The sequence below is a fragment of the Eumetopias jubatus genome, unplaced genomic scaffold, assembly GCF_037043125.1.
Source record: "Eumetopias jubatus isolate StellerSeaLion01/CBP00866 unplaced genomic scaffold, mEumJub1_p1.0 scaffold_14, whole genome shotgun sequence".
NCBI lineage: Eukaryota > Metazoa > Chordata > Mammalia > Carnivora > Otariidae > Eumetopias > Eumetopias jubatus.
In genome coordinates this window covers 32,443,211-32,456,438 of record NW_028274820.1, presented here as the reverse complement: position 1 = coordinate 32,456,438, position 13,228 = coordinate 32,443,211, and the positions used below count along the sequence as shown (strand labels likewise).

At 39.3% G+C, this 13,228-nt stretch overlaps 1 protein-coding gene across 1 annotated transcript in view; it reads left to right on the top strand.

The window, feature by feature from the left end:
- Positions 1-13,228, top strand: part of ELAPOR2 (endosome-lysosome associated apoptosis and autophagy regulator family member 2) — a 180,160-nt gene that overhangs the window by 112,292 nt on the left and 54,640 nt on the right. The window contains exons 5-8 of the mRNA XM_028118919.2: positions 1,010-1,096; positions 2,976-3,081; positions 4,018-4,170; positions 4,785-4,873. Coding sequence (XP_027974720.2) covers positions 1,010-1,096; positions 2,976-3,081; positions 4,018-4,170; positions 4,785-4,873 — 435 coding nt within the window. The remainder of the gene's footprint in view (positions 1-1,009; positions 1,097-2,975; positions 3,082-4,017; positions 4,171-4,784; positions 4,874-13,228) is intronic.

Sequence of the window (13,228 nt, the reverse complement as noted above, 5' to 3'; positions counted from 1 at the left end):
GGTATATTTAGGGTCGATATCTGCTTAAAAATGGCTTAACACTTGCATTAGAATGGTCATTATGCTTATAAGTATGTATAAATATGATACTTAAATTCAGTTTAAGCAAATAATCTCAGTGGCTGATATTCTCTGGTATTTTTGGATGTTAAAAGTATCTGTTTTCTAGTTAAGCTTTTAGGAAATATCTATTATGGTGAACATTTTAATGTTGGTAAACTGGTCAGGAGGATGAATGAAGTGGCCAAATGTAGAGAAGAGAGAAATAGCCATTTTGGCCAAAGCAGAGGTGACAAATTCTTATTTCAGCCCTACTCTATTGCTGACTCGTGGGCAGTACTGCAAAATGGCCTAGCTTTTTGATGTCTGTGTATTCTTCACCGGCCTGGAAAAGTCATGTGCAAGCCCTTAGGCATTTTGTAAAGAATTGTCTGGAGAGCACAAAGTGTTTGGTACTAAAGATAGTAGCTGCAGTCCTTTGAACTGGTGTGGTATATGATTAACATTTCCCCCCAAATCAAAATTTAGGGCTTTGGCTTTGACTGTAGTTATTTGTCTGTGTGTTCGGAATGAGTCCTGGGGAATTGAAAACAAAGCAGATGTCATTTATTTATTAATTTGAAACATTACTTCCCTAAGTCTTGTAAAAGTGTACTTTATTTTTATTGGGCCTGGATGGTGAATGAAAGATTTTAAAACTTTTGGTAAGTTTTTCTTAATGACTTTTTCCTCCCTTCTGTGAATTTTCAGATTTAACTACTCTCATCCTCTCTCCCTCCCTCCCTCTCTGCTTCTTAACCCTTTTGTTACAATAATGTGGATGCTTTCCTTAGAATCACTTGTATACAGTTGTCACTTAGGCCCTAGAGGTCTTGGTATGTTTGCGTGCTGAGGATTACTCATGGTCATTGTTTCGTAGGCTCTTGCAGCCTGTCCTATGCTGAGTAATGAATTTAATTAAAGCCATTATTCAAGAAGCTTTACTGGGGCCCTTGTGTTTAATCCACAGATTCAAAACGATCAGTGCCAGGAGATGGACACCACCGCAGACAAGTGGGTAAAACTCACAGACAATGGAGAATGGGGCTCTCATTCTGTAAGTCTCTGTTTGTTCGTCTTGTCTCCCATCAGCCCCCATTCTGCTCCTTCCTTCTCCCAACCTTATAAAAAAAAAAGTTTATGAACAAAAAAGAAAAATGGTTCATTAATTTAGACACTTTCTAGTTAGGGAAGAAATTGTCCCAAAGTTCCATGGACATGCGTAGTTTTTCCTACCTTTCCCTTTCTCCTTAGGCTTCTTCCCCTCCTCTTTCCCATCACACTCCAACTTTCCTCCTTTTCAAAAGGGCATTGACAAGAAAATAAGGCTATTCAAAACTAGCGCACAGAACCTCGGGGTATGTAAGTTTACATATGTGCCTGTCACATGGGAGAGAATCCGTGGCTCCCTGGTACTGGGAGGATCGTTTGATCCAACTTTCTCTGTAGTGTTCCCAACAAGTGACTTTCCAGCTTGTCTTGGTGGGGCCTGTACTGAGTGTCCTGTTGGACAGCTCTGCCTATCACAAGTCATCCATGGTTGGAGCCTAAACCTGCTACCTGTCTATCTGTCACCTGTTGCTCAAAGGTCTACTGTCTCTGGTCACATCGGGTAAGGTAACTGCCTAGTCTCCACAGGACAACTCCAAATGCCTGAAAGCAATTATCAGGCAACACAGTCTGTGAATCTGTTATTATTTGAGGCACTGTCCCTTTGGAATGAGGCATGGATTTCAAATCTAACGCTGGCTTACAGTAGTTGTGTTTCTGTAGGCAGTTGGCTTAATCTCTTTTGTTTTGTTTTTGGCTTAATCTCTCTGAATTTGATTTTTCATGTAAGAAATGAGAGCGATCTTGCAGGATTAAATGAGAGGGTATATGGGAACCGCCTAGTGTGGTGCCTGCAGTGTAGACTGAGCTCTGTGTCAGTAAGCAACCATCCACCCCCACCTTTGAGTTGTAACAGGTGCCCCATCCTTGAGTGATTAATACAATGTACCTTTTTGGACTGGTTTTTTTTTTTTTTTTTCATCTGTATGCCTGGAAGTGATATGAGAACCACTTAAGATCCATTCACCTAAGCATTCATTAAGCTGGGCTTTGAAGGTACAAGTAATCCTTGGCAACAAATACACTTTCTTCACTTAACACAGGGGAAAGTACTTAGTGCACTACTTTTCTGACTCTCTGGCAGGGTGAAGTACTTGGATATGTTTTAATTTCATACAGCTTGAATTTGGCCAGCCAGAGACTACATAGAAGAATAAGAGTGGCGAATGAGAAAGCAAGGAACCCTTAAATTATTCCGTTGGCTTTGACAGAAACAACATGACATTTATGGGAAACGTAGTTTGATACGCAAATAGAACCATGTGCTGGTGGCAAAGGAAGCAAATATTAGATGTAATATCATTTACATCCTGCAGTCATTTAAATCATGTTATTTTATAACAGTCCTGTTTTTCTCTGCTTGCTGTTGCACTATTGTTTATTAAACAATTTTAGAAGGAAGCAAACTAGTTCTGTTGACTTTTTGTTTTCAGAGCCCAGAGATCTACATAGGAATAGTGGCAGTCAACAAATACGTAATTGGGTTGAGTGCCTTTCACTTTCTGGAATGAATTGCTTTTAAATACAAACCAAGACTTCAAGCACATGGTTTAAAAATCATTTTATCTTTTTGTTCAGGCTTAAAGAATTTGCTTTTCCTTCTTCATTGCTATAGTTTTTGGATTGGCAAACTATTTTTTTTTTTTTTTAGAAAATATAACTACAGCAGAGCTTAGGTATGAACTAACAGGAGACTTAAATTTGTAGGTTCCTAATTAATGGTATTTCATGATAATGCCTTGAGTCATGTATAAGGGATTAGCTTTGAGGTATGGTTGAAGTAGCGTGGTTTATCTGACCCGAGTGCCTTGTGTTCCTCTTTACAGGTATTGTTGAAATCAGGCACCAACATATTGTACTGGAGAACCACTGGCATCCTTATGGGTTCTAAGGCGGTCAAGCCAGTTTTGGTAAAAAATATCACAATTGAAGGTATTTCACAGCAATTTTTTCAGTAGTCACATATCACAATTTAGAGTTAGTTCACACATTAAGTTGTTGGTTTCGATGGCTCAAGGATTTATGGGGCAGGAATTAATACGTTAGGCATTACACATGTCTAGAGATCCTGGTTTTATTTTTGGCAAGTTGACTGGAATTTTTTTTTTTTTTGTACACTTAAACTAAATTAATTTAATCTGTGTGAAAAAATAAGCATGATAACAATTTTCAGTGTCTCCACATAAAATAAAAGATCCTTGTTAATAAGAAACTATTCTTCATTCAAGAAATGTCTATTGTACCAGGCATCGAGCCCACCCGGGTCACTGTTAAATCCATAGACATAGAAAAAAAACAAACTTCTCTGCCTGGCTGTCTCCTAAACCTCTTTTGCCTCTCTGAAACAGCTGGGCATTTTCTGGCCCAGGAGAGCAGCCAATAAACCCTGGCATGCTTCATTCTCAATTAGGGCTACTTTTAATTAAACCAGTGATTCTCCTTTATTAATGGCTGGCTTCTATTTTACTACCTTCTATACTGGGTCCTGTGACACCATCTCATTAGTTATAGGGACATCTGCTGGCAAAGGCTGGAATTACAAGCCAGAAGAAAAGGCCATTCCTATCAGGGTCTGTTAGGTCTGAGTGAGTGGAGTGTTTTTTGACAACTCAGTTTATAATTTAGTATACCTCTGTCACATCTCAATCTCTTGTTTAAGTGTTTGCTCTCCTTAGGATGTTTAATTCAGTATCTATCCCAGTTTTTTTGTATGCAGTAAATACTTCCTTGGTGTTGAATGAATGGGATAAAGGATCCCCGCTGACGACTCCTATTTCTCTCACTTCTGAGAGAAGCAGCAAGAAGGTACTGATGTGCTTGTTGCTGGTGGGTCCTCCCTCCCATGCTCTGTTTTTCATTACCACACAGGGGTGGCATATACATCAGAATGCTTCCCGTGCAAGCCAGGCACATTCAGCAACAAACCAGGTTCGTTTACCTGCCAAGTCTGTCCCAGAAACACCTACTCTGAGAAAGGAGCCAAAGAATGCATAAAGTGCGAGGAGCACTCCCAGTTTTCAGGTAGGACTATGCTTTGCCAGTTTATGCTCTTTGTTCTTCTCTCTCTAAATTTGTTTGTTCTGGCTTATAGTCATAAGCCAGAAGTCACACATCAAATGTGGTGGGAAGAGTGTGCCAGAAACCAAGTGCTGAAGGCAGTCAGTATTAAATGGGGATAAAATACTACTTCTTACCCCTTTGTGCATGACTTTTCCATTTGTCACTTTTTCTGTTCCATACCCCACAGGGATATATTTCTCCTGTGCTTTGGATATATGTATACTAATCTAAAAAAATCATATTGTAATTTTACATGATTCAGTGGCATAGGGGTGTACATGGAAAATTTTCATTTGTTGCAAATTTACAATGTTCAGTGATAACGGAAGAAATCTAATGTCTTATTGGAAAAAATGATATGTTTCCTGTGTATCATGGAAACATTTGTTGCTCTAGGGTAAATAAAAATGTAGGCCTTTATTTTCCTTATGCCTAGCTAGTTCTTCCTAAATTCGTCTGGTAAGGTTATTTTAAAATTTTAGTTGTCTGGGTTTTTTTGTTTGTTTTGATTTTTTGCCTTTTTCGAGAGTCACAACATAAATGACTCATTTCTGAAATGCGTTTTTATGTTGCAGAGGAAGGATCCAGTGAGTGTATGGAGCGACCTCCCTGTACCACAAAAGACTATTTCCAGATCCATACTCCATGTGATGAAGAAGGCAAGGTATAGGCTGTGTTCAGTCAACTGCATTCCGTATTAATCTAAGCCTCTTCCCAATTTGAGCAGACTCTAATTTGTTCCTGAGAGACTTAAATGAGTTGATTTGTAACACATGTTTGTAAGTAGGACAGAGGAAATTTAAGAATGTAGATTCTCAATCTGGCTGTCCTGGCTTCACTTTTACACTATTACTTATTAGTGCTGTGGGCCAGTTATTTGCTCTAAGTCTGTTTTTTTCATCTGTAAAATGGGGCTAATATCACTTCTTACTTCACAAGGCTGCTATGAGAATGCAGGACATGTTCAGATTGTGGTACCTGGCATAGTGCTGTGCCACATAGGGAGTGCTCCATAGGTGACTGCTATTTTTAAGAGTTAAATTTTTTTTCAAAGGTAATAGGATCAGGAGAAGCACAGCCTTAAAATGTGTACTGTGACTCACAAGATGGAAATATCCTGTAACTTCTCTTTAATTATTTGGTTCCTCAGTCGGTTTGATCAATAAGAGCCATGCAGGGGCGCCTGGGTGGCTCAGTCGTTGGGCATCTGCCTTCGGCTCAGGTCATGATCCCGGGGTCCTGGGATCAAGCCCCGCATCGGGCTCCCTGCTCAGCGGGAAGCCTGCTTCTCCCTCTCCCACTCCCCCTGCTTGTGTTCCCTCTCTCTCTGTGTCTCTCTCTGTCAAATAAATAAATAAAATCTTAAAAAAAAAAAAAAAAGAGCCATGCAGCCATAGGTAAATTCAGTTATGGCAGATGACTATGTAATTGTGTTTAGAAAATGCAGAGTAATTACCATATGCTGGCACGTCGCCAGAGATAAAATGCATACATGAACCCCGCAGTTGATGTGGCATTTTCTATATTACAGTTAGCCTGTAAATAGTGTTTGTCAGGACAAACTGAGATTAAAGTGGCTGCCGGCGTGCCTGGGTGGCTTAGTCTGTTAAGCATCGGACTCTTGGTTTTGGTTCAGGTCATGATCTCACAGTTGTGGGATTGAGCCCCGAGCGTCCGGCCCTGTGCTCAGTGCAGTCTGCTTCAGATTCTTTTCCCCCTCTCTCCCAGCCCCTCTCCGCTCATGTTCTTTCTGTCTCTTTCTTTCAAATGAATAAATAAAATCTTAAAAAAAAGGGGGGGTCTGCAATGCAGCATTCTCTCCTTGTGTTTACATCTTTGAAATCATAGCATTTAATTTCTTGACCTGGTTTGGAGAATATACATATATGTCAGTATTGCTTTGCTTAATTTTGTATCCTTACCTTCTAATCTGTATTTTTTATGTTTGTGTGATTATTAATCTTATCTTTAGTCCTTAAATTTTTTTTAGGAATTGACCTTTGAGTACTTAAGACCAAGGCCATTTTCATATTTGCAGGAGAGCCATTACTTACTCAGGATAATTCAGGGGAAGGCCAGTTTAAATTAGTGGGAAATTTTAGTAATTAGAAGTATATGTATTATTTTTAATAAGAACAGTAACTCAAACAGCCCTTATATTAGAAGGAGTTATGAAGTTAAATCTTGATGGTCCTATAATAATGACCAAGAAACAGTTATGTCCATTTGGAAAATACATGCAGAGAGCCACTAAGGTGAGTTAAAGTAATTTGAAATGATGATTCTTTACCTAAACTTTTTTTAAACTTGTCTTATTAATAAGTAAGGCAAATTGAATTTGTTTTATTCTATGTAGTAATCACTAAGTTAGCATTATTGAAACTTAAATGAATGAGATCTGATATACAAATCATTCTTGTCTTTGCTATGGTGAAAATATTCAAAAGTCCTATTTTTATTATGTCAATAAGTAGTGTGTTACATCAATGAGTAGTGTGATAACATTTAGTTGACCTGGGCCTGAAGGAGGTGAAACCATATATTAAATGTAGAATATACAGAATACACACATGCACCCACACACACATCTGTGTTCACGAAAGCACCCACAGGCATGCTGTGTTCACACGTACACCAAAACTACTTTTTTTCTGTTGAGTCTGGGTGAACTCTGAACACGTTCTCAGTATAGAACACATCGTACTTGGCTCCATCAACTCAGTGATTCTTTAAAAAGCGACTTAAGACTTATTTCAAGAAAAATGTGTCTAACTTCAGAAGTAAACAAAAATAGAAGCTTAATTAACCAATGTAGTAGAGAAATGTAGATTACAGATGTGAATTTTAATTTTTTTTCTATTTCCATTTGTTTCAACCTTTACATGTGTTCCGGTTTCCTCTTTTAAAAAGATATTTTATTCTTGCTTGGCACAGCCTGATGATTTGCTGGTGGCTTAGTGATGTTTTCATGTCGTTCAGTGACTGTGGCCCCTTTTGTCCTGTCATACTCTCTTTGATCTTATTTTCCCCTTGCTTGGAGAGCATCCTGGAGGGAAGCAGCTATTAAGGTAGACAGACTTTGAACATAATCACTTATATGACACAGGACTGTTACGCGTTTCTGTGTTCATTTTGAAGCTCAGTTATTTGATTGCTTCTCTCCTATAGGGAACATTTTTCAAAACTATTTTGATTAGTAACTGAAACCATCCTAATCCTGATTGAGAGACTCATTAACATCATGAAAAATGTGGAATTTCTACTCTCTCATTCATTTATTCAGTGATTCTTTCCTGAGCACTGGTTATATTACCGAATGCTGGGTGCTGAGGGTAGAACCAAGGAGAGGCAGAAGAAGAAGGTAACTGTCTACACAGAGTGTAGACAGTGGTTGCTAATTTTTTGTGTATAGTAGACTCACCTGGAGGTTCCTGTCCCCGATTTTGTGTTTCAGTAGATCTGGGGTGGGACCTGAGAATTTATATTGCTCAGAGGTTCCCAGGTTAATTCTGACTCTACTGGTCTAGGATCTCAGCAATTTGAGAATGACTGGTCTGGATTTCAGAGGAAGAGATGGTCTGTCAAAAGAAAAAAAATTATTTCCAGCTGTGATTAGTGCTACAGCAGAGAAGTCTGAATTTTACAGGGATCTGACCCAGCCTGGAAAGGCTTCAGAACTGTATGAAACCTTGGCCAAGGCATGGAAGAACAGCATTTCTGGAAGAGGAGCAGGATGGTGAAGATCTGATGTGGGAGGGAGCAGGATATATCTGAAGAACTAATGTGTGTGACTGGAATGTGGGGGTGTGGGAAGGGGGTTGCATTAGCTGCATCTAATGACATAGACTCATGCTAGAATAGGGAGGTTTTGTAGTAGTGAGTCAACTTGAAATTTTTGTGTATTTTTTCAAAATGTTCACAGCCCACTTTTTACATATGTTGAGATACACTCATATGGCTACATATACATGCACAAATTCAGTGCTTGACATCTGAGCTCAAAAAAATCTCGACCTTGGGGAGCCTGGGTGGCTCTATCAGCTAAGCATCTGCCTTCTGCTTGGGTCATGATCCCAGGGTCCTGGGATTGAGTCCCACATCGGGCTCCCTGCTCAGTGGGGAGTCTGCTTCTCCCTCTGCCTGCCACTCCCCCTGCTTATGCTCTCTCTCTCTCTCTGTCAAATAAATAAATAAAAATCTTAAAAAAAATCTTGACCTTGTTAATGGTCAAGTAGTCATCGAGAGAAGGCATCTTTTAATGTTAGCACCATATGTGATAGAACTTCTCATGATCTCCGTATGGCTAAGATAGAGAATTGTGGACTAAATGATATGGTTAAGAGGACATATAGCTAATTGAGGAATTATATGTAAAATGTTTGACTTAATAAATGGGTATATCAACTAGGAATGTAGTTGATATTAACTTGTAGTGTAGTTGGTATCATGTATTTGCTATAGGAATATAAATTTCAATGTAATTATACATATCCTGAGTCATACCAAGAAGAATATGAGTACATGTGAATTGTTTTCAACATTTGATTTAAAAATCCTTAACTTGCGTGAGGATATTGGGAATAAGTGTGTTAAATTTGTAGAGCAATAAAGCTGGGGAGTATGACAGAAGTAAAATTTAGAGAGATCCCAGTGTGCTAGCACATTGAGCTCAAATTAAAGTCAACATTTATTTGTGTCAGAGTCTCAGATATAGAAATATTTAGAAAAGAGAAAACATTAACTTGCCAAAACTTGCCAAAAATATTTTGAGGAGAATCCAAGCTTTAGAACATGGCTTACCAAATAAAAAATGCAACAGACATTTAAAGAGAAAAAAAAAAAAAACTCCCAAGAATACAAAGGATACTTAATTTTCAATTAAGTGGGTTCATGGCTGAAAAACAAGTCACTCACTTGTTTATCATACCCACAAAGTTGTCTCAGATCTGCTTACAGAAGTTAGAGAGGTAAGGTGGTTTTGTTAGGGAGTCAGCCACATATAGACAAGGCTTAAGCTTTTATTTATTTTGAGTACTAGAACTCCATAGAACTAGTAACTTTTTGTTTGTTTGTTTTTGTCTTTTATCTCAGGGTAAAAAGTAGTTCCTTCCCCTGCCCTGACTGTGGGATGTGAATACACCTTTCTTTTTAATGGTTGCAAAGCAAGGTGTCAGTTTTGCTCCCACACTTGGGGATAATTAAAAATTCTGTTAATGAAATTAAAAAATCCTTTCCAGATTTGGGGTAGGTGGAAGCAGGGCAAGTGTCTTGACTCGTGACTGGGAGGTCGCCATAGAGCAAACAGTTTTATCAGGACATTTTTTTTTTCCTGTTCTTCTCACTGATATTCTTGGTTCATTTTGATTTCCTTCACAGGCAAGCTCTTTCGTGTGGTACCAGATGCCCAGTGGCATCTCCACCCAAGCCACTATCATCCTCATAGAGGCGCTGACCAGAGTTTCAGAAAAGACTCTTGATTGGCCCTCCTTGAATCATGAGCCCACCTCATACTAACCATTCTTCCAATGGAATGGGATACCTCTGGTGCAACAGCTTCATTCACTGGCTGAGCCCTGAGGCTGGGCGGCCAGACTGTATAACTCCCTGTTCCTTTCAGTGTCACACAAATCATTTCCTAAAGAGAAAAAGGTGGTGTTGGTTACCACAATAAAAAGAGAGTGATTCTGTGCTGGTTCACAGAACTCATCTGCTCTTAAATAACATGAATAGATCTACCAAGGTTGTCTTGATATACTGGGAATTCCCACAGAATTGTTTGCACACCTCTCCTGATATTTTCGGAGTGGTCATAGAAGGTTTGCTAGTGTTTTGGTATCAGATCACTATTGCAAATACAGTTCTTGTAAAGATGACCATTTCCTGGAGAGGAGGAGCAAGATGGTGGAAGGGTAGAAGACCTAAATTTCGTCTGGTCCCAGAAATTCAGCTAGATAGTTATTAAACCATTCAGAACACCTACAAACTCAACAGGAGATGGAAGAAAAGAATAGCAGCAATTCTATGAACAAAAAAGAGACCACTTCCTGGAAGATAGGACGTGTGGGGGAGTGAATCCGATGTGATATACAGGAAGATAGGCCACGGGGGGAGGGAGCCTCTGTCAGCCAGCTACTGGCAAGTGATAGAGCAGCAGAGCACAAAATCGGAACTTTTAGAAGTCTGCCCTGCTCAGGGACATTGCTCCAGTGGCTAAGTGGGGGGTGGAACCCTTGCTGGGACAGTGTGGTTTCAGGACCCTCAGGGTCACAGAAAGACCGGGGGTGCCTGAGTGCGGCAGAGCTCCCAGGTATCGGGGCGGGGAAGCCGGCTGCAGAGACGGAGCCGAGGAGTGGGCTCTGAACTCAGGGTTGCCATAACCAATGATCCCTGGCACAGTTGGGCCACTGTTCTTCGATCAGGGAACCAGCAAGTGGCAGATCTGGGGAGACTCCCCTTCCTCCGAGAGCAAACCCAAGCAGATTACTTAGCCTGGCCCCTGGCTAGGGTGGTGCATTTCCACCTCAGGCAAAGACATTTGAGAATCACTGCAACAGGCTCCTCCCCCAGAAGATCAACAAGAACATCCAGCCAAGACCAAGTTTACCAAACAATGAGAACTGCAAAACCCCAGCGCTAAGGGAGTACAGCACTAAGGGAATACAGAATTCATTGATTTTTCCCCATGATTCTTTAGTCTTTCTAAGTTAATTTTTAAAATTTTCTTTATTTTTTTCTATTTCAATTTTTTTAGTTGAATTTTTCTTCTTTCCTTTTTCAACCAACATCTTATCAATTCCCTTTTTAAAATCTTTTTTAAACTTTGATTTTTACAGTCATATTCTATCCCTTCATTGTATGTAACCTTATTTTTTGTATATATATAAATTTTTCCTTCTTTAAAGTTTTGGGATACAGCTGCTTCTAACAGACCAAAATATACCCTAAATCTAGTGTATGACTTTGTCCTAATCTCCCCCTGATCACATCTTTTTTTAAAAAATTTTTTCATTCTTTTTTTCAACCAACCTCTTACCTTATCAATTCCTTTTTTAAAATCTTTTTAAATTTTGATCTTTTTTTTTTTTAAGATTTTATTTATTTGACAGAGAGAGACACAGCGAAGGAGGGAACACAAGAAGGGGGAGTGAGAGAGGGAGAAGCAGGCTTCCCGCTGAACAGGGAGCCCAATGTGGAGCTCAATCCCAGGACCCTGGGATCATGACCTGAGCTGAAGGCAGATACTTACTGACTGAGCCACCCAGGCACCCCTTAATTTTCATCTTTATAGTCATATTCCATCCCTCCATTGTATTTACCCTTATTTTTGTGTATATATATGTTTCCTTTCTTTAAAATTTTGAGAGGCAATTTCTTCTAACAGACCAAAATACACCCAAAATCTAGTGTGTGGCTCTGTTCTATTCACCAGCCTGATCGTACGCTTTTATTCCCCCCCTTTCTTTTCTCTCCGGTTTCAGGTCTCTTCTGATTTGTTTAGTGTATATTTTTCTGGGGTCCTTGTTACCCTCTTAGCATTTTGTTTTCTTATTCATCTATTCTCCTCTGGACAAAATGACAAGATGGAAAAACTCACCTCAGAAAAAAAAAAGAACAAGAGGCAGTACTGACTGCCAGGGACCTAATCAATACTGACATTAGTAAGATGTTGGAACTAGAGTTCAGAATGATGATTATAAAGATACTAGCTGGGCCTGAAAAAAACATAGAAGATACTAGAGGAAAAAGAACTAAAATCTAACCAAGTTGAAATAAAAAAGGCAATTAATAAGATGCAATAAAAAAATGGAGGCTGTAACTACTAGGATAAATGAGGCAGAAGAGAGAATTTAGTGATCTAGAAGACCAAATGATGGAGAATAAAGAAGCTGAGAAAAAGAGAGATGAACAACTACTGGATCACGAGAGCAGAATTTGAGAGATAAGTGAGACCATAAGACGAAACAATATTAGAATAATTGGGATACCAGAAGAAGAAAGAGAGAGGGGGGCAGAAGCTATATTGGAGCAAATTATAGCAGAGAACTTCCCTAATTTGGGGAAGGAAACAGGCATCAAAATCCAGGAGGCACAGAGAACCCCCCTCAAAATCATTAAAAATAGATTAACACCCCGACATCTAATAGTAAAACTCACAGGTCTCAGAGACAAGGAGAAAGCAGCTCGGGACAAGAGGTCTGTAACCTACACTGGTAGAAACATTAGATTGGCAGCAGCCCTATCCACAGAGACCTGGCAGGCCAGAAAGGACTGGGATGATATATTCAGAGCACTAAATGAGAAAAATATGCAGCCAAGAATACTATATCCAGCTAGGCTGTCATTGAAAATAGAAGGAGAGATAAAAAGCTTCCAGGACAAACAAAACCTGAAAGAATTTGCGAACACCAAAGCAGCACTACAAGTAATACTGAAAGGGGTCCTCTAAGCAAAGAGAGAGCCTAAAAGTAACATAGACCAGAAAGGAACACAGACAATATACAGTAACAGTCACCTCACAGGCAATACAATGGCACTAAATTCATATCTTTCAATAGTTACCCTGAATGTAAATGGGCTAAATGCCCCAATCAAAAGACACAGGGTATCAGATTGGATAAAAAACCAAGACCCATCAATATGCTGTCTGCAAGAGACTCATTTTAGACCCAAAGACACCCCCAGCTTGAAAGTGAGGGGGTGGAAAACCATTTATCATGCTAATGGACATCAAAAGAAAGCTGGGGTGGCAATCCTTATATCAGACAAATTAGATTTTAAACCAAAGACTATAATAAGAGATGAGGAGGACACTACATCATACTGAAAGGGTCTATCCAACAAGATCTAACAATTGTAAATATCTATGCCCCTAACATGGGAGTAGCCAATTAATAACAAAATCAAAGAAACACATCGACAACCATACAATAATAGTAGGGGACTTTAACACCCCCTCAGTGAAATGGACAGAACATCTAAGCAAAAGATCAACAAGGAAATAAAGACTTTAAATGACACA